General features: G+C 35.2%; 1 protein-coding gene across 1 annotated transcript in view; it reads left to right on the top strand.

The window, feature by feature from the left end:
* Positions 1 to 22,811, top strand: part of Kpna3 (karyopherin subunit alpha 3) — an 80,864-nt gene extending 58,053 nt beyond the window's left edge. Inside the window, exons 7-17 of the mRNA XM_076872065.1 lie at positions 3,160 to 3,245; positions 5,085 to 5,171; positions 5,537 to 5,706; positions 7,037 to 7,081; positions 12,873 to 13,004; positions 14,572 to 14,700; positions 16,904 to 17,008; positions 17,104 to 17,175; positions 17,289 to 17,451; positions 18,620 to 18,714; positions 19,498 to 22,811. Of these exons, the coding sequence (XP_076728180.1) occupies positions 3,160 to 3,245; positions 5,085 to 5,171; positions 5,537 to 5,706; positions 7,037 to 7,081; positions 12,873 to 13,004; positions 14,572 to 14,700; positions 16,904 to 17,008; positions 17,104 to 17,175; positions 17,289 to 17,451; positions 18,620 to 18,714; positions 19,498 to 19,596 (1,183 nt within the window). The 3' untranslated portion in view covers positions 19,597 to 22,811. The remainder of the gene's footprint in view (positions 1 to 3,159; positions 3,246 to 5,084; positions 5,172 to 5,536; positions 5,707 to 7,036; positions 7,082 to 12,872; positions 13,005 to 14,571; positions 14,701 to 16,903; positions 17,009 to 17,103; positions 17,176 to 17,288; positions 17,452 to 18,619; positions 18,715 to 19,497) is intronic.
* Positions 22,812 to 27,357: the final 4,546 nt, after the last annotated feature.

Genomic DNA, 27,357 nt, shown 5'->3' with positions numbered 1-27,357 from the left:
ATAGATTAACCTCATGACTAGTCAACATGAATGGTTTCCAGAACTGAGTGGCTCTTTTGTATCCTGGGACTATTCCAACTGATCCCTGATCCTCTATGTAGTCTTTAATAGAGCTTCAGCCATGATTAGTTGTCCAAGATCATGCTTTTTGTTTGTGGTACTTTAGGAGTCAGGTGGTGAGTTGTAGTTATTCAGAAGAGAAGAAAAAAAAAATACTGTTTGGTATCTTATGAAATATCTCAGACTATATCTTAAGTTTCATCAGTTTGAATAAACTGGGGAGACTATAAGTCTTAACTTAAATGCTTTAAATTAAATGCTATTTTGGCATTTAAAAGCATTTAGACTAAAATTTGGGATATTATGCTAAAGGCTGTCCAAGGAATTTTCAGTTGACAGATAAAAATAGTGGCATGTAAATGTTGCCACTAAGGGTTTTTAGTATTTAAAAGTGCCTTCTGCTTTCATAATGTTGCACAACTCTTCCCATCCCACACCCCTAAACCCTTGAGACTTTTTCTGTATTGTCAACTCTTTAGTATTTTTTGAAACAAGATTTATTTAAGTAAAGGTAAGGGTTTTTTTAAAATCAGTTATTTTTTAAATGTTATTCTACCTCTATCTTTGGAGCCTCCTGCCCCCAACACCCTTTGTGTGTGAGTGTGGAGGTGTAGAGGTTCTGAGAATTGAACCCAGGGGTGCCCTACCACTAAGCCACATCCTTGCCCTTTTTATTTTTTATTTTGAGACCCAGTCTCGCTCAGTTGTCCAAACTGGTCTTAAAATTGCAGTTCTCATACCTCAGCCTCTCAAGTCACTAGAATTATAGGTGTGTGCCACTGCACCTGACTTGGGCTCATTTTTTTAAAAAATTATTTATTCTAATTTGTTATATGTAACAGAATGCATTTCAATTCATTTTACACCTATAGAGCACAATTTGTCATGTCTCTTGTTGTATACAAAGTAGAGTCACACCATTCCTGTCTTCATACATGTACTTAGGGTAAAGGTGTCCATCTCCTTCCACCATCTTTTCTACCCCCATGTTAGTCCTCATTTTTATTCTTGGTCCTCTTTTCTTTCTTCTTTTGCTCACTCTTTTTGTCCTCTAGCGTAGACTCCTTTGGATATATCTGTGAAACAGCATATACACAAGAAAAGTATGATAAAACATATGCAGTTTAATGAATAATTATAACACAGACCTGTGTAACAACCACCCAAAGCAAGAATAAAAAATTGCTAGTGGCTTACATATGACTTTAGGGATATCTTATAGGAAATTGTTTTATACTGTAAAAAACCATAGATCCTGGTTTAAATCCAGGATTTGACAGTTATCCAAAACCCAAGTGGTTTTTGAGCCTCACATACCTCTCCTATAAAAATGAGGTGGTTGTAGAAAATGGAAATTATAATATATACAAAACATTTTATAAAGTCTCAATCTTAAAATAATTGTTCACTCGTTTACTCATGTACTCATTTTTCTATAATTTATTTTTCACATGATGTATTGGAAGATTATCCTGGCTTTGTAATTCAATTTATTTATATCTTTGTATTTTCTCATTTATGTCCCACATTTCCAGTATTCCACCTGACCAGCTTAATAATCTTTTCTTCTTCTAATCTGGGACAACATACATTATCATCTCTGATCTTACTGTCCATTTCTCCTCTGCCTCAGATACTTTCTTATTCCCTACCTTTTCCCAGAATTTATCATGTAACTCTTACGTACTACTCCATTTTCTCATCTGCTCCATCTTTTTTAACTGTAAAGTATATTTCCAGGGCTGGGGATGTGGCTCAAGTGGTAGCGCGCTCGCCTGGCATGTGTGCGTCCCAGGTTCGATCCTCAGCACCACATACAAACAAAGATGTTGTGTCTGCGAAAACTTAAAAAAAAAAAATATTAAAATTCTCCCCCCAAAAAGTATATTTCTATCTGATATTTATTTTCCTTAAAACCTTTTCTTTGTGCTTTTTAACTTTTTGATAACTAACAATCTCGCTTTCGTCTTCAATGTTTACACAGTTACTTTTTTTTTTTTTTTTTTTTTTTTGGTACTGTGAGTTGAACTCAGGGTACTCAACCATTGAGCCACACCCCCAGCCCTATTTTGTATTTTATTTAGAGACAGGGTCTCAGTGAGTTGCCTAGTGCCTTGCAGTTGCTGAGGCTGGCTTTGAACTATTGATTCTCCTGTCTCAAGCCTCTGGAGCTGCTGGGATTACAGGTTTAGACTCCTTTTATCGGTTCTTTTGTGCATGTCTTTTAACAGGTCTCTCCTACATTATCCTTTAACCTTTTTTATCCATTCTGCACGCCATTGACTAACATTATTTTCTTTACTCCCCTTTTCAGTAGCACCCTATACTTAGTGTGCCTATAGAACAAATTATAAATTCTGAAGCTTAGGATTTGAAACATCCTTCCAATGCCTACTCCCACCCTGGTGTACACACACACACACACACACACATTGTTAAAAGTTTTGTATATCTTCTTGGCCTCACCTCTCTTGATCTATTTACTGTCATCTATATGCATGATCATCCCAACTGATATCTTTTTTCCCCTAGCTTTCAGTGCCTGCCTTTTAAAATCCATCTTTGAAAGTTAAATCAGTTTTCACTTTTTTTGTGAGGTCTTCCATGACTATTCCAAATTATAATGATCTTGTCTTTTTTAGCAAAATTATGCAGCCCTGTAATATTTCCAGTATGTCACACAGATAGTATGTGGAATCAGATGGGGTTCCAGCTTTAAGACCAGTCTAGAAGCTGGCAGTGATCCAAGTGAGATAATGAAGGCCTCATCTAACACAGTGATATTAAGGGTAATTCTATAAATGCAAGAAATATTCAAGAGATAAAATTGTCATGACTGATTAGATGTGTTGTCTGTGAGACAGAAGGAGTCAAGGGACATGATGACTGCCTAAATGTTGCAACTACCAATGATATAAAAACACAAGTTTATAGTGATTGGCTTGGAAGATAGTGAGATATTCAGTCAGAGATATGCAGCCGGCCATTGGTTATAAAATGTTAAATTCAAAAATAAGGTAAGAGAGCCATAGAGGTCTAAGATTCATAAATTTAGGTGGTAGTTATGTGTATAAGTGGATTTCTTTTTTCTTCTTGCAGTCCTTCATTACAGTTTGAAGCTGCTTGGGCACTAACTAATATAGCATCAGGAACTTCTGCACAGACTCAAGCTGTTGTACAGTCTAGTAAGTCAATTAAACTCCTTTTCCTCTGAACTTGTTTTTAGTGATGACAATAAAATAAGTTTTGTAGTACAGATGAAATTTCACCTTTTAACATTTACAATTGATTAATTCTATAAGTTTAAAAGAATTAATAGATTGATATCTCTCCCATAACTATCATTACTCTATCATTAAATAATTTTTAACTGTGGTTACTAAAAAGGGAGTAGAGTTTAACAACAGTGTTTTATTTTCATTGTTAATTTATTGATTATTTTCATTTTGTAATAATGATACTAGTCTTCTATGACTAATTTCTAAATGAAATTAGTTGAATTAAAAATATCACTCAGTTGAAACTCTGTTACTAGTGGTAATGTAAAATGGTATAGGTGCTTTGAAAATTATTTTCTCAAAAGGTTAAATATAATGTTATCATATGATCCAGCAGTTCCACTCCTAGGGTGAAACTAAGGTGAAATATGTTCATTTCACACATTTGTACACACATTCACAATAGCTTTCTTGATAAACAATCCAGATGTTCATTAACAGATGGGTGGATAAACAAAAGGTATGTGCAATGGAATATTGTTCAACAATTAAAAAGAATAAAGTACTGATACCTGGTACATCACAGTTAAACCTCAAAAGCATTATGCTAAGTGAAAGAACCCAGACATAAAAAACAAAACACAGCTATATGATTTCATTTATTTGAAATGGCCAGGATAGGCAAATCTATACAGAAACAGCTATAACAAAAATACTCCAGAGCTAGTACAGGACTGAAATTTATGAAAAAGTGATCTAACTTATCCTAGAAATGGGTATAAGGTATAAGTTATATAAAAAGTGGAAATTATAATAATAAATTATTTTGAAATATAAGATATATCTGATATGAAATTAATCAATTCTTTAGTTAGTCCTGTAATAAGAATTAAGATTATATTGGCTAGAGTATTATATTTTATAGTTAGTCCAGTTACAGTGGTGCTTGCCTATAATCCCTGCTGCTTGAAAGGATCACAAGTTCAAAGTCAGCCTCAGTAAATGAGCAAGGCCCTGAGCAACTTAGCCAAGACCCTGTCTCAAAACAAAAAACAAAAAATGCTGGGGGTCTGGGATCATGGCTCAGTGGTAGAATGCTTGCCTCACATGTGTGAGGCACTGGGTTCGATTCTCAACCTCGCATATAAATAAGTGAATGAAATAAAGGTCCCTCAACAATGGACCAAAAAAAAGGCTGGGGTTGCAGCTGAGTGGTACATGCCCCTGGGTTCAATCCCCAATACCAAAAAGAAAAAAAAAAGGTTAATTAAGTTAATATGATTGGGTTAGGAACTGTGTGTGTGTGTGTGTGTGTGTGTGTGTGTGTGTGTGTGTGTATGCATGCATGCATGCATGCATGCATGCGGTACAGGTGATTGAACCCAAGCCCTTGTGCACGTTAGGCAAGTGCCCCAGGCTTTCTCAAACCCCAATCCTCCTGCCTCATCCTCTGTGGTAGCTGGGATCACAGGCATGCCTAGCATCTTTTTATTTTTATTTTTTTTTAATAAATTATAAGAAAGATTTCATGCTGCTGTTTTCTTTTAGTTAACTATATAATAACATTGTTTAGCTACTGTTAATTGGTGTGTTACTCAAATATTACTGGGGAAAATACTGAAATTATTTTTAAAGATACCTGAGCCGCGTGTATTTATCCCGGGAACTCTAATCAGGCAACTACAGTGTGCTAGGCTCTGTGTATTTTATCAGGTTATTTAGATTGAAATTATAAACTCAACATTTTGTCAGTATAAGTATTAGGGTTTTGTTTTGTTTTGTTTTGTTTTTGTTTTTTTGTTATAGATGCAGTACCTCTTTTTCTGAGACTTCTTCATTCACCACATCAGAATGTTTGTGAACAAGCAGTGTGGGCTTTGGGAAACATTATAGGTAAGTTGCATTTAGGTTTGAAAAGACTCCCAATTAAGAATCTTAATTAACTTTTTTTCTACATTGGCATAGCCATTACATACTATGTTTCCTCTGATTTAATGTGGGTTGACTATATTCCACCCTCATAAATACTAACTTAAGATGGTACCTCTTTCAAAAAGATATATAATTTTTATCAGCAGTGCTAGGATAAATTTGTGTTCCTCAAATCAAAATCTGAAGAAACAACAACGCTTGATGCCTTTGACTAATGGTGAGGAAACATAGAACATCAGTGTCCCAACATAAGCCATTGCATACATTTCAAACTTTCTCATCCTGAATGTAATTTTTTTTTTTAAATACAATTTTCATTTCTGTAGGTGATGGTCCTCAATGTAGAGATTATGTCATATCACTGGGAGTTGTCAAACCTCTTCTGTCCTTCATCAATCCCTCCATTCCCATCACCTTCCTTCGGAACGTCACATGGGTCATTGTCAATCTCTGCAGGAATAAGGACCCCCCACCGCCTATGGAGACAGTTCAGGAGGTAAATGAAGAATTGTAAAGGACAAATGGTATATTTTTCCCTATGTTTTTGCTTTAGGTGTTCATGCACAGGGGAATGAAATAATGCATATACTGATTTCATTGCAGGTATGAGATTTTAAGTAACATACCATATTTAATTTCTCCTGTGAAATAAAAATTGAGTGTTTAATATATCTAAAAGAATGTCAGCCCATCTAAAGCTTATTTTCTAATGACTTTTCATAAAAACACAAACATTTTAAATAGAAAAATATGAAAGGAGGGAGAAAATCTTATGTTTTATTAGTGCACTGCATTATGTGTTTACCAATTTAAAAAGGGGTTGCTACAGGTAAAACGAGTATACTTACATGCAAATATTCTTGAATGAACTCATATTAAGTCTAATTGATTTCTGACAAAATCAGTGGTAAATCTAATTAAAACAAAATAAAAACCTTGCTATTTACAGCTAATATGTATATTGATATCTGAGTATTTTTTAAAATCCTATGAACTCTTTATTCCCTTGACTGGGTAGAGAACAGTTGACTGTCTCTCTTTATAATTTGCATCCTTAGCCAGTATCTGCTACCTTTTGTTATTATACAGTTCCTTGGGAAGGATTCTAAAATCTTTCCCAGATCTTAAAAATCTGTAAGGATTAAATCCATAAAACAGTGCTTTATATTTTGTACTGGTTGTTATTTTCTTGACTAAGGCAGAAGTCAAAAGCTTTAATTTCACTCAAATAGCTTATAAATAAAAATCTTATTTTTATAAACTTTAATAAGGTAAGTGAAACAATGACAGTTTTAAGAATAACTTTTCTTAAATAACATTAACTATATTTGCATCTTCATTCTTTTCACTAGACTTCTTTTTTTGTACCAGGGATTGAACCCAGGTGTGTTAACCACTGAGTCAAATCCCTACCCTGTTTTAATTTTTTATTTAGAGATAATATCTCACTAAGTTGCTGTGGGTCTCACTAAGCTGCTGAGGCTGGCTTTGAACTTGCAATCCTCCTGTCTCAGCCTCCTGAGTCACTGGGATTACAGGTGTGCCTCACTGCACCTAGCTGACATTTTATCATTAATATCATAAAGAAAGTTTTTAAAAACCAATGTTTTTCCTTTAAGGTACATTAGTCTTTCCAAGATTTATTTGAATGTTTTAATTGGACATTTGAAATATGCTTTTGGTTTATTATTACTTAAACAAATTTAACATTGTCTTTCTTGCCCTGCAAACAGTATTTACTGCTTTTTGTGTCATGTTTATTTATGTTTACAAGTATATATTCATGAACTGTGTGTTACTTGTGTTCTATCTTTTTTTTTCCTTAGATTTTGCCAGCTTTGTGTGTCCTCATATACCATACAGATATAAATGTAAGTAAAGCACAAGCTGAGATGTGGAATTTGCTCTTGATGGATCTGGGTAGGGGTTTTAAGTGTCAAACAGGGTGTAGTGGCATGTACCACAGATAAAAGGGGGGCTACTATACTGTTACTGAAAGTATTTGTAAAGTGGTAAAACTTTATGAAGCACTAACAACATATAATGAATAAGAGCTGTAGCTGAGAATTGAAGCCAGTTCAAAAGCTGTGCTCTTCAGTACCATTAAATGGTATGAAAAAAGAATGATCAAAGTGGTACATTATTTTGAAAGCACAGATAATTTTGTCTAGCAAACCAGAAAACTTCACCAGGAAGTGACCTCTAAAATAAGTAGAATTTGTGGGAATTTGTTGTTCCTCTGTAGCAATATTTCCAAGAAGGAGAATACAGTATCGATTTAGGATTTATCTGAATATAAAGAACTGAAGAGGGGCTAGGGTTGTAGCTCAGTGATAGAGCACTTGCCTCGTACGCATGGGGCTTTGGGTTTGATCCTCAGTACCACATAATAGTAAATAAATCAAATAAAGATATTGTGTCCATCTATAACTAAAAAATTTAAAAAAAAAGAATTGATGAAAATACAGGCATAGACTGAGATTGTGTGAAGGAGAACTAAAATTTGAACTTTAAGAAATTCCTTGTATTTGGGCAGTGGAAGAAAAATCTGCAAAGCAATTCATTGAAGTAGTATGATAGAAATGTAAATTATGAAACAAAAAATAAGACCGAGATTTATCAGGTTCTAGATCATATAGGATGTTGGATATCACATTAAGAATCTCATATTCTTTTTGTGTAGCTGATGGGGGACTAAAGAATAAATGGTCAAATTATATTTTGGATTGATAGCTCATACTACCTAAGGGGAGTGTAGATTTTAGGGATGATTGGAGTTGAGAAGGCACGTCAATGGTGATTTTGTAGTAGGAATGAGAGAAAAATCAAGGGCCAGCAGTTGAGGTTGAAGCATTAGAATTAAGAAGGCCAGGGGAGACTTGATAAATACTTAGATGATAAATTTGCTGGATTCGATATGGATGGTAAGATGAGTCAGGGATGATAGCCAGCTTTTCCTAACTTGAATTTTGGGGTAGGATGCAACAGAGTACACAAACAGCAGCAAGGAAAGGTGTAAAGCATCAAAGTAAATTAAGAATTTATTAAATGATGATTACTGAGAATGCTGAGAAAAGGTTGGGTTGGGGTGTGAGACGATTCAGTGGGTTTTGGACTTTAATATGCCTGTGTAACACTTAGAAGCAAAACTAAGTAATGACCCTGAGAACTAGAGAGAAATCTGAATGATTCAGGTCTGTTTGTGTTTGTTTGCTTTCTATCTGTTGAGTTGCTTAGGTTAATTTGCAGTCCTAGTAAATCTAGAGCATCTTGTTTCCTTTCCCTTTTTGAAATCATTCATTCATGATTTGAGAGACCTAGACAATTTTCAGTGTCACTAATATCGAAATCAATTCTAGTTTATTTTACTGCTGGTACCAGTGAAATTAGTCAGTTGTAGCAGATTGGTTATGTGCTGAGACTAGATTATTGGTAAAAGTATATTGGGGATCCTTACGACCACCTTCAGGTTTTATGATTCACTAAAAGGGCTTGTAGAATATAGAAAAGCTGTTATACTTGTGCAATAGTTTATTACAGCAAAAAGAGATTAAAATCAGCAAAGCCAAAAGGAAGATAGGATGAGGGTTGAGGAAAATGCAGGTGCAAGCTTCTAATTGTCCTCTCCCAATAGAGTCATATTAAGTTAAGGCAACACTTAAGTCTCCCAGTAACATTTATGAATTGCTGCTATCCAAGGGAGTTCCTGGACCTTGGTGTTCAGGGGTTTTGTTGGGGGTCAGCCACATTGCATGTACTGCCTGTGTGACTGGCCTTACTCAGCCCTTCCCAGAGGTCAGATTGATATAGCATGGCCTGAGGCCTGAAGGAATCAAAAATTAAATTGTTAGCATAAACTATCTGGCACAGCCCAAAGTGTCAGATCTACCAAAGAGATCGTTATCAGACCCAGACTATCTCATAGGAGCTGATCAGGGGCCAGTCCTTTCTTTGGAATGTGCAGAAATTGCGCACCCAAAGTCTACCGAGTTATTCTTTAATAAATATAAGGACTTAATGTAAGTATATAATTAATTGCATTTTGATTCAACTCTAGTTGTCTCTGAAGCCTGTGAAGTTAATATTCCAGAGATATCTAATCTTCTAGGAAATGCTATATATAGTAATAGTTTTCAGTAATGGTGCTTGCTTAACAGGACATGATTTGTTAGCATATCACTGCAAGACTGCTAGAGAGTTCTCTGTGGCTCACATTATACAAGTTTTCAAGAAATATGTTAAATTCAAAAAATTGACCTTGTAGGGATTTTAATCTTGGTATGTGGGTGTATCTATCTTGAGTTATCTGCTTTCTAGCAGTCTTCAAGCATCTGAAATTACAGGTGAGGTAAAGTTGTAAAGGTTTTTAGCAGCAAAAAGCAGACATAAATGGTGAAAAAATAAACTAGCCCAGACTGCCAGAGGCTTTGTTGGTGTATGACTAATTATTTTATTAACTAGCAGGAAATAAGTACTTTCATTGATTATTAGTGATCATCGAAGGCCAGATAGTTTGGCATAGAATTCAAGAAAAGGAAAACCAAGAAAAACGAATGGTAGAAGGATAAAGTATGAAATAGCAGAAGTAGCTCAAATGGAAAAAGACACCAACAAGCAAAATTAAGGAACATCAAAGACATTGGTTAGCTGTTAGTCTAATAATAGAGATAAGGAAACAAACTGAAGGAAACAGAAGAAACTAGAATCATCTAATAATCTTATGCTGTGAATTTAAAAATTTTTAAGGTTTCTTTAAGTAATGAAGGCCCAATAAGTTTCTTTAAATAATGAAGACCTGATATATTTCAAAAAACAAAACCGAAGGGAGACTACACGACGTAGTTTCAGAGGTCTAAGACCTAGCTCTAGCTTACCTTCACCCTTCAGCCTTTGAGATGGTGTCATGGAGACCCCACTGAAAACCATTCATTAATCTCCCTCTAGAATCCTCATTATCTAAGCCTCTGTGTATTACTTAGGGGAAAAAATGGTTTTCTGCTAATAGTCGGAGTCATGCAATGAAACAAAGTTACATTTCATTTAGGAATCTCTTAAACATCACAGAGCAGAGCAGACTATCATTCTGCACAGGATTCTGTTTTACATAGTATTTTCAGAATTTTAGTATTGTGCATTTTTATATTATTAGGGGTGTATTGTCATGGTAAATTTTTAAAAGCAGGATTGTTGGATCAGAGTGAATGCATTTGTAATTTTTGTCACATATTGCCAAATTCCCTGATTTTTAGGGGTTTTGCCATTTTGCTTTGCCACCAGTTTCATACAAAAGTGACTTTCTCCATTGCTGTGCTATAGAGTGTGTTGTCACATTTGAAATTTTTGTTTATCTGATAGGTAAGAAACTATCTCAGTTTTAATTTACTTTTCATTTGTTGTAGGTGATGTTAAGCATTTTGTTTGTTTAAGGGACATTTTTATTTGTATTTTTGCAAATAGACTTCATATTTATGATCTGCTTTTCTGTGAGATTGTAGTTCATTTTGCCTACGCTACCACTGAGCCACAACCCCAGCCCCCGTTTTGACAGTTTTAAGTGATTTTTTTTTTTACTCCTTTCTGTTACCTGTGCAATAATAAATAAACTTATTCTTAGAATCTCTCACCTTATCCTTACATTTTGAATGTGTAATCATATGTCTTTTGCCAAATTTGATACATTTTCCCCCATTATTTCATATTGTTTTTTCTAGCTGTTTCTTCAGGAACTGAGATGACAAAAATGTTAGTTCTGTCATTATTGTGCTACAAGTCCTATGGGCTCTGCTTATTTTTTTATGGTTTTTTTGTTGTTGTTGTTGTTATTGTTGTTGTTCTGTAATTCAAATTGAATAATTTCTGTTGACCTAACTTTTGAGTTCATTGTGGTTTTTCCTGTCATGTCATCTTTTTCTTTCCCGAGACTTTGTTTTTTGTTTCAAACATGTTCATAATTGCTCACTGAGGAATTTTATGTTACTTTAAAAATCCTTATCAAATCTATCTCAGTGTTGGCATCCATTGACTGTCTTTTTTATCTTTTGTGTTGAGATTTTTCTGGTTCCTGGCATGACAAGTTATTTTTTTAGTTGTTCCCTGCACATTTAGGGTATCAATGAGACTCTGGTTTCTATAAATCACTCCCTTCCCCACCCAGGTACTGAGGATTGAACCTAGAGATGTTTGAGCTATATCCCCAGCCATTTTTATTTTTTATTTTTAGAGGGTTTCACTAAGTGGTCTAGGCTAGTCTTGAACGTGGGATCCTTCTGCCTCAGCTCCTGAGTTGCTGGGTGGTTTCTATAAATCTTGTTACTGCTACATTAGATAGTAGCCAAACTTTGACACACACAGCATCTACAGATACTTACAGCAAGGTGGACTCACTGTGAAAGATGGGTTCAGTTCTCAGGTACAGCTTCTTCCATCCTTTTTTGAAGTTAGAATATTTCTATTTTCTCAGAACATAGAACATTTACAAATTATTCTTTCACTTGTTATCCTCACATTTGTGTTAGTTCTTGATATACAATGAGATATAGTAAATCCTTATTATTAGTTTTTGTGGGTCTTTTTTTTTAAAGTTTTCCAAGTCATTTGTTAGGTGAATGAAGCATGTGTTATAGAAAAGGGTTTAACATATTCTTCTGTAAAGGTTCAAAGAGTAAATATTTTAGGCTTTGCAGGCCATATGGTCACTGTCCCGTTGAAGTAGATTCTCTTCTGAAGTCTCATACAGGTTTGGGATAGGCAGTTCAGACAAAAGCTAGAATTTAATTTTTTCTCTTCTTGCAGGTAATTTGAAGTTATTAATATTTTTGGACTCCTAGTAATGCTGGGCATGTGGACTAAATATAGTTTCATTTGTTCCTTCTTATTCAGATCTGTGTTTTTCTGAAGGATATGTGAATTTGGATAGCTACTATTATTTTAGGACAACAAGATACCTTTTGTTTGGGTATCCTAATAGGAAATATCTCTGGATTTCACATAGGATAAGAGCTGTATCCCTCTGTTGCATACTCCAAGGAGAACCATACAAGCTCTTTGACCTTGAATGTGTTACCATGTCTCTGTTGTAGTTTTTATTTTCTTTTATGTTCAGATTAGGATGGGTGAGGTCATAATTTATACCCCATGCTTTTCAGTTGAGGACGTGTTTTAAGAGCTTTGTAAACAGCTTTTTTCCCAAATGAAGTGCCAAGTCTTTTCTTTGTTACTTCAGTAGTTTGAAAAGTTACATTGCCAAACATGTTTGAAAATCGGGAGGGTGGATAGTTGATCTTTTTGATATTTTCTAGACTTGAAGCAGCATGATGTGCTGGCCTCATACTATTACTGTATCTGAGGTGTTTTCATGTAATTTTTAGGTACTTAATTTGGGGGAGGGATCAGGGGAAATTATTTTCTGCCTGATGTTAAATTTATCATATCTGATACATTTAATCACAAGTTGGGGTAGAGGTTGTCCCAGAAGAGTAATCTGAGATAGGCATTGAGAGAAAGGTAAGATACCTGCCATTTAACAAATTATTCACTAAGCAACTGTCTTTGCCACCAAGGTAAAACATAAAAATTTGGTTACTTTTTCTGTTATCACTCTGAGATATGTATTTTAGCAATCAAACAAATGTGCCAATGGGTTATTCTTTTCACTTCCTGTAGATTCTTGTAGATACTGTTTGGGCTCTGTCATACTTGACAGATGGAGGTAATGAACAGATACAGATGGTGATTGATTCGGGAGTTGTGCCATTTCTTGTGCCCCTTCTGAGCCACCAGGAAGTGAAAGTTCAAGTAAGTATTTCAGATTTTTTTCTTACATAGAATTCTATTTGCTCTGTCCAATTAGCTTATACAACCAGCCTTTAATTATGTCTGTTAGCACTTATCCTCAAGATTGCTCCTGTTATCCTCAAGATTGCTCCTGTAGTATCTCCTAAGCCTAATTTTGTTGATTTCCAACTCTTCCTCACACACAGATTCTTTACTGAGTTTCAGAAATATATAGCCAATTGTTCTTTCTTTCTTTCTTTTTTTTTTTTTTTTTAATATTTATTTTTCAGCTCTCGGTGGACACAACATCTTTGTTTGTTTGTGGTGCTGAAGATTGAACCTGGGCCGCACGCATGTCAGGCGAGCGCGCAACCACTTGAGCCACATTCCCAGCCCCTAGCCAGTTGTTCTTGACCCCTTAGACATATCCTTAAGAACTCCTTCAATCTTTTCAATGTTATTTCAACCAAAAATGAAATGGATCAGGGCTGAGGATGTGGCTCAAGCGGTAGCATGCTCGCCTGGCATGCGTGCAGCCCAGGTTCGATCCTCAGCACCACATACAAACAAAGATGTTGTATCCGCTGATAACTAAAAAATAAATATTAAAATTCTCTCTCTCTCTCTCTCCTCTCTCACTCTCTCTTAAAAAAAAAAAAAAGAAAAGAAAAAGAAATGGATCATCTTCTCCCACAAACTTTCTCATCTTCCAGTATCCCTGTCAGCGTACAGCATGGTCTAATTTGGATTCTATACTTCTTCTCATTTCCCATTTTGTTAACAAATCCTTTTCAATTCTTACATAGTTTTCTCATCTGTCTCTCCTTATCTATCTGGAACCACTGATTTAGTTTAAAACTTATTTACTTTCTCCCATATAATTATAATAGCCTCCTAACTACACAGCCTCTTTCTCTCTACCTCTGATTAGAGGTGGGTAGGTGGCTGTTAGTGATTAAATTATGACCTGTTTGTTTAAAAAAGGTAATAGTATTTGAGTGGGGGATTTTTGCCTATACTTGCACCTAGTGGCTACAATTTAATAATTGTTGCTACTGTTCAGTCTGTAAATAGTTTTTCAATTATCACAACTCCACCAGTATGAATTTCTAGATGGAATTGTGTGCCTGTTTCAGTCCTACCTTAAAATATTTCTGTGGTGCCAGTTAACTAATGGATAAAAATAACTTTTTAAAAAATAGTACTTTATGGGGCTGGGGTTGTGGTTCAGTTGTTTGAGGCACTAGGTTTGATTCTCAGCACCACATATAAATAAATAAAGGTCCATTAACAACTAAAAAATATTTTTTAAAAAATAGTACTTTATGATTTTTGTTTTCATTTCCTTTCATTTTTGAATCTTTTTTTTACATCATTTTACCATAAAGTTGCTTTTTTTTTCCACAAGAGACTATTGTTTAAATTTCAGAATTATTCAGTCTACTTATTGCTTTGTATAAGGAAGAAATAAATGTTAAATCATTTGTTCTTTACATGTTTACATTTTCTCAGGGTTTTGAAAAATATATCATTGGTTTTATTATTATAAAGAAATAAACTCATGGAAAACATTTTATCCCCTCTCCAGACTGCAGCTCTCAGAGCAGTTGGCAACATAGTGACAGGCACTGATGAGCAGACCCAGGTTGTTCTCAATTGTGATGTCCTGTCACACTTCCCAAATCTCTTATCACATCCAAAAGAGAAGATAAATAAGGTAAGGCATGGAGTGTCCTCACAGTTTTTCTTTCTCTTTGTATCTTTCATTTTTAACCACCTTCTCCCTAGTTTCTATTTCTAGATGTTTGTATTTTTCTTCAAAAACCACTACAGTAGAAAATTGTTTAAACCCACTCTATAATTGTTTTATTTTAGCTTTTAGTTGCTTCCTGTGAGTACTGCCCTGATCATTACAGAAGAAAAAACAACATTTTTAGACTGCTTGGTGTTTTTACAGATTGAACAGTAGCACCAATTATTAAATTGTAGCCACTAGGTACAAGTATAGGCAAGAATCCCCCACCAAAATAACTATTACATTTTTTAAACAAACTGATCATAATTTATTCACTAACAAAATTAGAATGTGTCCTAAGATGGAGTGCTTAAATTCAAAGATCATTTAAAAAAAATTTTTTTTTTTTAAGATTTTAAGCTTTGGAGCTGGGTGCACAGGTGCACGCCTATAATCCCGACGGCTTGGGAGGCTGAGATAGGAGAATCGTGAGTTCAAAGCCAGCCTCATCAATGGCAAGGTGCTAAGCAATTCAGTGAGACCCTGCCTCTGATAAAATACAAAATAGGGATGTGGCTCAGTGGTCGAGTGCCTCTGAGTTCAATACCCAGTATCCCCCCAAAAAAGTTATTTTATGGATATATTTGTTATAGTGAAGAGAAAGAAGCCAGAAGTTTTGGACGAGTTTTTTTACTGAGGATATTTAAACCACATAGGTGAGTTTTATAACTTAGTGTATTCTGTAATTGGAAATGACCAAGAAGTGAAATAGCCAAATAAAGGTGACAGTGGTTCTGGCCTAGGATGAGATGTGACCCCTCCCCACCTCCACTTTATATATATATATATATTTAGTTGTTGATAGACCTTTATTTTATTTATTTATACGTGGTGCTGAGAATCAAATCCAGTGCTAATGAGACATGGAAGGCAATTGCACAACTGCTCAGCCCCAGCCCCAGCCCCACAATGTGCTCTTAAAGTGAAGGTATCAATGGGGAAAAAGTTCATACAGATATATACTCAGGTTCAACAAGCAGCTGCTTCAAAAGGTTTTTAGTTTGAGAATTTGCTATTTGAACCAGAAAACCCTGAAGTTAGAATTTTCCAACTTGATTTTTCTCTGTAGCATTTTAATTAAAAGAATTTTTAAACCTACAACAAAATTTGCAAGAATAGTATAGCAAGCCCCCATGTACTCTAAACACAGGTTCACCAGTTGTTAACATCTTACCCACAGTTACATGGCAGAATAAATTTATAATTAACTCTTTCAGTCATGGAGGAGAGGGCTAGGGATGTGTGGCTTAGTGGTAGGATTCTTGCCTAGCACGTATGAGGCCCTGGGTTGGATCACCAGCGTTTGGAGGAAAAAAGGAAATAAAAAGGAAAAAAAAAATTAACATTAGAAGTAAAAGAAGGTATACCTTTAACATTAATAGTATACTAAGCCTGTTTGTGGCTCGTAAATCTTTTAATGTCTGTAGGTTCATCCTAGACTAGTTTGCTTGATTTCTGTAGAATACTTGAACAAGTATATCTTGGAGTACATCTTTTTGAAATAAAACAATCTACTTTTAGGGAGGGTGAAGGGAGGCCCTGCTAAGTTGCTTAGGGCCTCACTAAATTGCTGAGGCTGACTTTGAACTTATGATTCTCCTGTCTCACCCTCCCAAGCCACTAAGATTATAGGTATGCCCCACCATGCCCAACAAATCACTTTTATTAGAAGTAGTTTTAATAAAGTATTCAGAAATTCAATCTTGTGGGCTGAGGCTTTAGCTCATGGTAGAGTGCTTGCCTAGCATCTATGTGGTATTGGGTTCGATCCTCAGCACCACATGAAGATAAATAAAATAAAGGTCTTAAAAATCAACTGATTAAGAAAAATTCAGTCTTATAGTTATTTCTGCCTGTTAAAGGGAAAAAATACACAAAAATTTAAGTTCCATGAATAAAGATTTTAATCTGTTTGTTCACTGTTGTATCACCATTGCCTAGAATAATTCTAGCTTATAGGTGGAAGTGTCCTAATTTATTTTAAATAGGTCTTATATATAACCAGATCACTTTTTAGATGTAGTCACTTGAAAATAATGCAGGTGATTTTGTTATTATATATATAAAATATGTTAAAATAAAAATATGAAAAGCTTTAAAGATACAGTATTTTTTTCAATTCTAGGAAGCTGTATGGTTCCTTTCCAACATAACGGCAGGCAACCAGCAACAAGTTCAAGCTGTAATAGATGCTGGATTAATCCCTATGATTATTCATCAGCTTGCCAAGGTCAGTCATTGTGGGTTCATCATCTTTCCTAACCTGTTATTACCAAGATTTTTTGGGTAAAGAATTCATTCACTTATATTTTTTTTAACCTTTAGGGGGACTTCGGAACACAAAAAGAAGCCGCTTGGGCAATTAGCAACTTAACAATAAGTGGCAGAAAAGATCAGGTGAGTCTAAATTTTTTTTAACTGTCACAATTGTTAATATTGGAAAGTACACTAGTTTCTTAAATTTAGATTGCTGATTGTTTTTAATCTCTGTACTTTATTTTGTGATCTAGGTTGAGTACCTTGTACAACAGAATGTAATACCACCATTCTGTAATTTATTGTCAGTAAAAGATTCTCAAGTGGTTCAGGTGGTTCTAGATGGTCTAAAAAACATTCTGATAATGGCTGGTGATGAAGCAAGCACAATAGCTGAAATAATTGAAGAATGTGGAGGTAAGAGTGGATTGATTGAAGAAAAGTAGTTGAGCACTTTTATGAGTTTATTTTCCATTGCTAAACAAAAAAACCTGAGGTTTGGATACGTATAAAGAAAAAAAGTCTAATGTAGCTCACAGTTTTGGAAGCTGACAATCCAAAACAGGGAGGCCTCATAACAACTCACTCTTGGGGGAACTTTTTTTTCCCGTTACACATATTATCATGTGATTCTGTGTACCTCACTTTGGGAAATATTATTTCATGTTCTTGGAAAAGGTTAATGATTTCTTAATCATCTGTATATTTTGTTTTAATCCTACCAGTTGTAATTGTAGGATTGCTACAACTGCGTGATGAAGTTATTACTAAAAATTTTTATTTTAAAATTTTAATGAGAAAGAAGAGAGATCTGCTCATTATTGATTTTAGATGTTTTACTTAAAATATTTAAAAATTAGCAATATAATCAGGTTCATAACAAGTTTGAGCAACTTGCAGAATTGTTACTATTCAGTTTTATATCAATATCTTCACTTCCCTGAATGGGAGTTATAAATAGAACACAATGCTTACTTATTATAATTTTGTGAAGTACTGCAACCATTATCTTTGACACCTGTTTTTCCATTTTTCTGGTATGTATATTATTAGCTTTTTAAAAATGCAACTGTTTCAACATAGCATAGTCAAAAAGACATTTCAAAGAAAAATATTAATTTTTTAGATTAATAAATTTATGCATTCAATCCATGAAATAAATGTATTAGAACTATAACTGAAGACATTGTGAATTCTGTTTTGAACTGTTATTTCTACAGGTTTGTTATGGCGTAGGAGACAAGAACCCTATTCACAATCTTGGAAAAAAATCACAGATTTAGTATTGTCATTAACATGCCATGTAACCTGAATTAAATTCCTTTTACATCCCTGTGCCACATACCTATCAAATGGAGTGTTTAGGCAATTTTTTAGACTGCCTACTTGAGGAATTAGGGTGCCTCAAAGGCTTCTAAGGAGGAAGAAATCAGTGGGATGCTGCTCAGGTTTTTATCTGGTTGGGTTTTTGTTTGTTTGTTTGTTTTTTTAAAGACTGTCATCTTTGGGTGAAAAAAAGGGTGTTTTGAAATCCTTAGGATTTATGTACACAGTTTTCATAATTATTTTGATATTTTTTTATCAGGTTTGGAGAAAATTGAAGTTTTGCAGCAACATGAAAATGAAGACATATATAAATTAGCATTTGAAATCATAGATCAATATTTCTCTGGTGATGATGTAAGTATATATTAAAATATGATGTTTGTGTATAAATTAAAACCTATATGTAATATATGACTTAAGTTTGTACTGTATTTCTATTAGGTGCTCCACCAATCACTTGTTCTTAAATACTTTACTCCAGAATTTAATTATAAGGTAATATTGTAGCAGGATGCAGTGATGCATGCCTGTAATCGCAGTGACTAGAGCTGCTAAGACAGGAGGATCACAAGTTCAAGGCCAGCCTTAGCAACTTATGAAAACCCTATATTGAAATAAAAAATAAAATAAAGAACTGAAGGTATAACTCAGTGGAAAAAGCTGCCCTGAAATTGATTCCCAGTATCAAAAAACAAAAAGTTAAACCAAACAGAAAGTAGTAGTATAAAAGCAACTCTTGTTGCATTTGAGGACTATTAACTGATAAATAGTAGTAATTATAGAAATAACATATATTCAGATTTTTAGATATATTTTTAATACACAGAAATTTAAGAAAGGGTTAGTTTTTAAAAATATTTCCTATTTATTTATTTATTTAGTGTGTGGTACTGGGGATTAAACCCAGGGCCTTTTGCTTACAAGGCAAGCACTGTACCAACTGAGCTATATCCCCAGCCCTCATTTCCAATTTAAAATTGTTAAATTTCTCAATAAAATTATTATGGATTTGCCGGAATGTTTTAGGTGATTAATTTATACAGAATTTTCTCCTAAGTGGTAAAGAATTAATTCAAATTATACCATAATGTATAGTATCACCATATAATCAGGACCTTTCCCCCCTTGGTTTTTTAGATTGACGAAGATCCTAGCCTCATTCCTGAAGCAACACAAGGAGGTACTTACAATTTCGACCCAACAGCCAACCTTCAAACAAAAGAATTTAATTTTTAAGGTCAATTGAGTGCAGCATCTTTCTCATGTTCAATATGAAGCACCACCAGATGGCTACCAAATGATAAGAACAACAGCAACAAAAGGCTCCAAAACACATGCCTCTTCGTTTTGATGCTTCTAAAGCAAGCCATGTCTCAGTCACTTTGCAGTTGCCAAAAGTCACTCTCACATGGACTGTAAATGCATATGCATGATTTCCTAAACTGTTTTAGAATTCTTAACAATCTCAACTACCCTATTTTCCCCGGTCCCTGGTGCCACATGCTGACAACTGCAGTCTCCAATTTAAAATATTCCATAGTGGTGGCATATCAGCTGCCCGTTGGTATTCCTTTGGAAAATGGTGCACTGTGGATCAAGACACTTTGGTATGATGCATATTCACGTTGGAAGACTGAAGAGGTGCAGTATGATCTGAGCCTCCGTCATTGTCCTCCACAAACATATTTTCATATTCTTTATGAGGAAGAATAGATTTTAAAGTACAAGCCAAATGATTTTCATTGGTGGAACTGACACAAAAAAAGTAACTTAAAAAACAAGAAACTTGGTTATTGATTAAACAGATAAGTTTTAAAAAACTGTACTTCATCTACCAGTAATTGATGTGTTTATTATCTGCCTCAGAAGCCAGGGTTGGAGGAAGAACTTTAGATATGGATGGTAATGCTTTCACCATTATACCTAATTTTTGAGAACAGCAAGCCCTATTTGACCACTCACTTCAGCCTGTGTGTTCCTGCTGTTTTGAAGTAATCAAATGCTGTGCATGGTATTTTACCTGAGCTGCAACCTGTTACAGACTTGAACTTCTGTTTAAGTTGAAAGCAAGAGTCCCTGTCTACAAAGGAAAAAAACAAAACTTCAAAGGTCTAAAATATTCATTGGTGATGTTTAAAAAAATAAAATCTTGCTTTCAGCTTTCAGGAGTTAATATTTTTGTTCTAATCTGATAATTGGATATGGTTGATTTATATTGGGTTTAAACTGTGGAGCTTTCATGTTTACTGTAATTTAGTCTTAAAACATTTTTTACTTAGTAACCAGTGCTTTTGATAATGTGGTTGGCAACAAACCAGCAACTATTTAGAAGTGTTATAAGACTTCATTGTTGGAGTATTGGGAAAGTTCACTCAGATCCTACTCTAAAAGCATCTACACTTATTAAAAAAAATTCAAACAGGGATCTGTGTAGAGGAATAATCTGCAGTTATTTAACATAATAAGCCTGATTTGCAGTGATCTTTAAGTAGTTCTGCAAAATCTGGTATTACTATGTAAAGTTATTGCTTTTGGTAAATTGTCTGACCCAGTTATTAATGAACGAATATGGATTTGAAAATTTTTAAACTAAATAATTTGTGCTGTCACAGAAATGGTTTTGTTGCTCTTGTTTACTGGACATAATTTCCCAATGCATTGATGTGAAGGGATAGAAAATCTAAACTCATTTAGTTATGGGGGGTGTATTTACTGTGATGAAGATGAGACAGATGCCATCAGAGCTTTGTGAATCAACTGGGGTGTTTTCACTGATAAACAATACATAGCAGGTGTGCGTTCATTACAAATATATGTATCTGCCAAGGTGGAGCCACTTTAAAGAGTGAGTTTTGTCTTGTATCTAAAGTGGATACAAGCGTATGTTTAAACTGCAAGATTTTTACTTGCTAGAGAATCTGTTTTAATATAGTGGTTTGGCCTCTGATTATTTATAGGTTTTATAAATTTTAGAATCAATTTCTCTTTAAGGTGGCTCAGATTTTTCAACTCTTGTGCACATAAAATTGAGTTGAAGTTCATTGTGCCTTTTTTTCTTTATCCAAATTTTGAGTTAAAGCTTCATATGGTAAATGCATCCTGTTCAGACACTATCGTCTAAATTTTTCAAACTGTGTGGTGTTCACTAAAAATAGGAATAACAAAATCAAATCAAATTAAGGTCACACACTTGGTGAAAACCTTAAAGTACAAATTGTCTGGATATTGTGAATTGTCTCCCAAGTTTGTTTCTTCCAGACTCTTATACTTAACTGACAGTTACCTTTCAAATTTGGCACACACTGAGATTAAAATTGGGCCTTTACTATGATGATTCCTATTTCCTCTTGTGTTTTAAGTGCAAACTAACATTTAAGTGAACATTAGCATCAAGTAGTGCAGACAAATGTGTGCATTTGCTTGATTCAGTTTGTTGTGACCTTACCAGTTTTGAATTGGAATTGCACCATTTCATAGATAAAGGAAACTAAGTATATTGCTGCACTTTTAAGTTTTCAAAACAGTGTTTAAAAATTGCATTGTTTTTATTTTTTTTTTAACTCAGTTAAAATAGACTAAAACGTTCTTTCAAAAGAGGCATCTAAACGTGTTCTTAATTTTGTATATGGGCTTAGGTTTTGTAACCAATAAAAAAAGCTGCTATCAAATATGATAAAACATTGAAAGACTTATTTCTGAAACTATTGCTTAACTTTGGGTTTTGTATGGTTAAATTTAAATTTGGAATGATTTTCAACTATCAGACACACTGAGGTAAATCATGAATTACTCTTTCAGAGTATATTTATATGTCTTTCCCACTATAACAAACAAGGATGACCAATAACTATGCTGGAGTATTTTGTGACAAATAATATGTACTAACAGCTATACTAATTTCTTAAGATGCCATAACAGAACACCACAAACCAGGTGATTTCAGACAATAGAAATTATTATCATAAACTCTGGAGTCTAGAAGTCCTAAATCAAGGCCAGGCTCTCTTGAGTCTGCAAAGGATCCTGCCTGCCTCTCCTAGCTTCTGGTGGTGGCTGGCGACCCTTGACATTTCTCGGCTTGCAGCTGTATCATTGCATTCTCTGCCTTTGGCATTATGTGACCCTCTTCTGATGTATCTCAGATTTAAGCACTGTAACTTAGAAAAAGACCATTTATTTGAGAAGGTGGTATGATTTTGACTTTCATGAAACAATCTTTAATCCTGCCTAACCCTTGAAAACATGTAACATAGAAAATAGTAATGGAAGTAAACCTGAAAGTTTAATCTGTTAGAGGTTGTGGCTCTAAATGAAATCTTTGATAAATTAAAAGAAAAAAGGAGCAGCCAAACTTTTGAGTATAGAAATATTTTTACTTTTGTATAATGCCACTTCAAATTATTTTTGAAAGAAGTCAGTGTATAAGTAAATAAATGTGATAGTACTCATAATCTTGCCATCATTTCCTTCAAAAGGGTTATCCTTTTCAGGGGACTCAATATATAATTATTTCAGGTAAACAAGTAACTGACATTTAGGAATGTCAGTTATCTTACATGATGGTTAATATTTTTATCCCTCATTAAACTCTGGGAAGTTTGAATTAAGTCTATTTGGGGAAAGAGAATATAACTTCTGTATATTAAGCTGTAAGTTTTAAGGCATATATCCCAAAGAGTGCTCTCTATCCACCACTGATACTTGTGATGCTTAGAAGGAACTGTTCATATAGATGCTGTACTTGATTAGATAGCTGAACCAACCACAGGATAATTCTCAAGTTACTAGAAAGATCTAGAGAGAGAGACAGTGCAGGCATAGTATAGATTATATCAAGAGAAATGGACTGGGAATGTAGCTCAGCGGTAAAGCACTTGTGTAAAGTGAATAAGGGGCTCTGGGTTTGATCCCCAGGGCTGTAAAAAATTGAGAAAGCATTTGGGGAAAATGACATGGTGATGCAACCTGTTAACCACAATTTATTTGCCAGAGAAATCCCTCTAGTAATTTTGGCCCATGTACAGGTTTCTCAATCCTGAATTATTAACATATTAGTCTGGATACTTATTTCTTCTGTTTGTCCTGTGTACGGTAGGATGTTTTGCAGCATTTCCAGACTTTACTCAGTAGATGTTAGTACCTCATCCTCCTCCCTCAGTGAAGACCACCAAAAATGCCTGTGGACATTGTCAGGTTTTCCCTGGGAGCCAGAACTTCCCTGGTTGTGAACCACTGTCTTAAATGAAGAAGTCTAAATCATGACTTTGTTTTGTGAATAGTCTCAGGGTTTCTTCAAATGCATAAGATTAAAAAATAGGAGACAAAAAATGTGCCTTTTCTTTATTCTGAGTTTTAGGAAAAATCAGAGGCAGACTATTAAGGTTTGGATATGAAGTGTTCCCCAAAGACTCGTGTTAAAGGCCTGGTTGCCAAATGTAGCCATGTTCAGAGATGGGGCTTTTGTGAAATGATTGGATCATGAGGGCTTTGACCCTGTCAGTGGATTAATCCACTGATAGCTGAATGAACTATTAGGAGGCGGTAGAAACTATAAGTAGGGCATGGTTAAAGAAGTGGGTTACTAGGAGCATACAGTTGGGAACTGTCTTGTCCCAGTCCCCTAGTTAAAGGTTATGACATCCTGTGTCTCCCCCTGACTTCCGGCTGCTATGAGCTGAGAAGCTTTCCTCCATCATACCCTTTCACCATAATGTTTTGCCTCTCAGACCTAGAGTGATGGAGTCAACCAACTGTAGACTGAAACTATGATCCATAATAAATCATTCCTCCTTCACGTTGTTTTTCTCAGGTATTTGTCACAAAACAATAAGTTGACTAACATACAAACCTCACTTCATTTCCCAGATCATTCTCCTGTGGGAACTGTAGAAGGTGCTATACCCATCTATTCCACAGGCTTGAAATGGGAATAGAGACTACTTGGTCAACTTTTAAAATTTGCCCTGTAGCTGAAAAACAGGGTTATATGAAACAGGTAACAAATGTGTTAATCGCTAAATCTCAAGACCTTCTTGTAGTGTTTTCCAAACATTTTTAGTTGAAGACCTTTAAATTCTATGAGGGAAAGCTGGAATTGGACTAGAAAATCAACAGAGTTTGAAAATCACTTGATGCACTATGAGATATTGCCCCCCCCCCCAGGAAACTTACAAGTTTACTAAATGATTAAAAGCTAGGGAGCAATGCTGGGCATGGTGACATATACCTTTAATCTCAGCTGCTCTGGAGGCTGAGGCAGGAGTATTGAAAGTTCAAGGCCAGACTATGCAACTTGGCCAGACCTTTCTTTAAAAAAAAAAAAAAAAGTTAAGGCTGAGGGGTTTGGCTTGATGTTAGAGCCTGGTAAATAGAGTCCAGTGGTAGCAGGTGCCCTAGGTTTGATCCCCACTGCTCCCCATCCCCAAAAATGACAAATAAAACAAAAAACTGCAGGAAACTATGAGCCATGCAATAAAGAAAGGGTTCCCTTCAGGGAATTTCTTCTACAGTGTCCCTTCTCCTACTCTAACAAACTGCTATCCACCTTCTTGAGTATTCTCTTTCTTCAAATTGTGGGACCACAAATACACACGGTCTTGTGCTAGGTAATGTGTGAAGCCATAATAAACAAGAAACATCTTCATGGGTCAGTAGCTGAACTAGGTGGTAAGTAAAATGCAATTCTCAGTGTTAAACAGTAAGGTACACATTGTGTATTATGTTTTAAGAATAAAATCAATTTTATTTTTAAAAATTTTTTAATTTTTGGTTCTGAGGTTGAACCCAGAGCACTCTACCACTGAAGCAAGCTGTCTTATGGATAAGAGTCAGAAGTTTGAGTGACACATAAGGTGCAAAATGGGAGCTTGTGTCTGTCATAAGTTAAATTTTGGGCTAGATTTTAGTTATTTCTTCAGCTCCCTTTCTCAGCCCGAATACCCCGTGCATTTCCTCCCTTCATGTTATAAAGTTGTTGGACGACTTATGTCAGCTTATGTACTTGATGAACCCTAACAATAAATAGTGTGGTGTGACTTGTTTCTGAGTACAGTGGAATGGAAGCATTCAGTTATCTGGACACTTACAGTGTACAAGCAAGTATTTCAGTTATTTTACCAGTTCATCATTATTAGATTTGTGATCAAGTGACAAGTTTCCATTCTGTTTGGCCCAGTACTTAGGCAGCTACTCTATTCAAACCTAAATGTCAGAATTTTATATTAATTCAGCTCATTTTCCTCATAACGATTATATTCTGTTATCTGTAGGTATCCTTTCGGTGTCTTTTGATATTTATGGAGCATCCTATCCCATGCCAGGTTCTATGCTGTGGCACAGGATACTTTATAATATCACAGAAAAAGTTAAAGTTTATGACAAATATTAGGAAAAAGAGATTTACAGTGATGTAAAAGAATTGACCTGGTTAAGGAGATGACAGGCTGATGCAAGCTCTTACTAAGTGCTGGCCACTTAGGAACACTTTACAAGTACCATGTAAAGAAGGTTCTGTCATCAAGTAAAGAGAAGTTAAAATTTTCCCCAAATTACCACAACTGATTGTGATGAAAATGCAGGAGTTCATTGTGCAGATTGGAAAGTCTCCTGACAGTGGGAAGAGTATGTAGCAAGGCCACATGGGAAGCACCACAGGAAGCTCAAGTGGAAATGATGCCAAATCAAAGACTATAATGAAGAGAAGGATGAGTTAATCAGGGCTCCAAAAATAGAGGCCAGACCCTACAGTCTGGTAGGTCATGAAGAACAATGGGAAATTATTAAGCAAGAGGAATGACAGAAACTTAATGTTTAAAAAGGATCACTAGTTGTTAAGGACAGGATTTTAGTGACAGAGGTTACTGTTCATAGTGTGAAACACCAAGACAGGAGGTGATGGACTGTTTGGTCCATGAAGAACACTGACAAAGAGATGCTCGCCTGCTAAAACAGATGAGCTGGTGATGCCTTAGATATGGAGCTAGGGAAGAATCAAGGATGATTTCCAAATCCCAAGACTACAGCAACTGAGTGGAAGCAACATGGGATAGGGAAGAGAATCAGACATAGAGGTGGAGGGTGAGCTCAGTTGGGTTGTGTTAAGTTGAAATATCCAAGACTTGCCTCGCAGGGCAGTTGGAAATATTGATCCGGAAAGTAGAGGAGAACCTGGGCTAGAGATTTGAATCCCCTGCCTATTTGGTTGATTATTAAAGTAGCGGGTGAGGATGAGACTGCCTGGGTCTAGTGTCTGAAGTGTGGAAAGGGCTTAAGATAGTGTCATGGAGTTCCAGCATTCAGTGAGCACATTAGTAGAGGGTGAGTTTGCAAAGAAAAAGAAATAGTGGGGAAAGACATTTCAGTGCCCGGTGGTGCTGCTAAGCAATGAAGCGAAGTAAGGACATGAAATATCCTTTGGTTTTAGTGATCTGGAGGTCACTGTCCCTTGATCAGTGAGGTTAGGAAGTTAGATACTGAAGTAGAAAGGACTGAGGAACAGAGGTAGAATATGAAGATAGTGATTCTAATTAGTTTCCTCATCAGCTTTCTATTTTGCTCTGAAGGGGCAATAGGATAATCACTAAAGGAGGATGTCAGAAAATTGGTGGGGAGAATGCAGTTGAGAAATAACTGAATATAAGAAAAGAAGAATAATCAGATTTTCTAAGTTATAGGAGAGAATTCAGAGCATTAGGTGGTAGGTTGACCATATACACTTTTCAGTCAGCAGTTATTTAATTGGCAACTAGCAACCCTATGGCCTAATAGATATTATTATTATAATGGCATGAAACTAGCAATAGATGTGTAAATAAAAGAATTTAGTCTGATATCTGCTACACTAAAAATGGTATAGGAAGGGGCTGGGGTTTGGCTCAGCCGTAGAGCACTCACCTAGCACATGCCAGGCCTTGGATTCTATTCTCAACACCACCCACATAAATAAATAAAATAAAAGTATAAAAAAACGGTATAGGAAGTGGCTGGGGGGAAAAGGTT

Source organism: Callospermophilus lateralis, chromosome 12, assembly GCF_048772815.1.
Source record: "Callospermophilus lateralis isolate mCalLat2 chromosome 12, mCalLat2.hap1, whole genome shotgun sequence".
Taxonomy (NCBI): Eukaryota; Metazoa; Chordata; class Mammalia; order Rodentia; family Sciuridae; genus Callospermophilus; species Callospermophilus lateralis.
The sequence above is the reverse complement of the archived record's forward strand: the minus strand, read 5'-3'. Positions and strand labels throughout refer to the sequence as shown.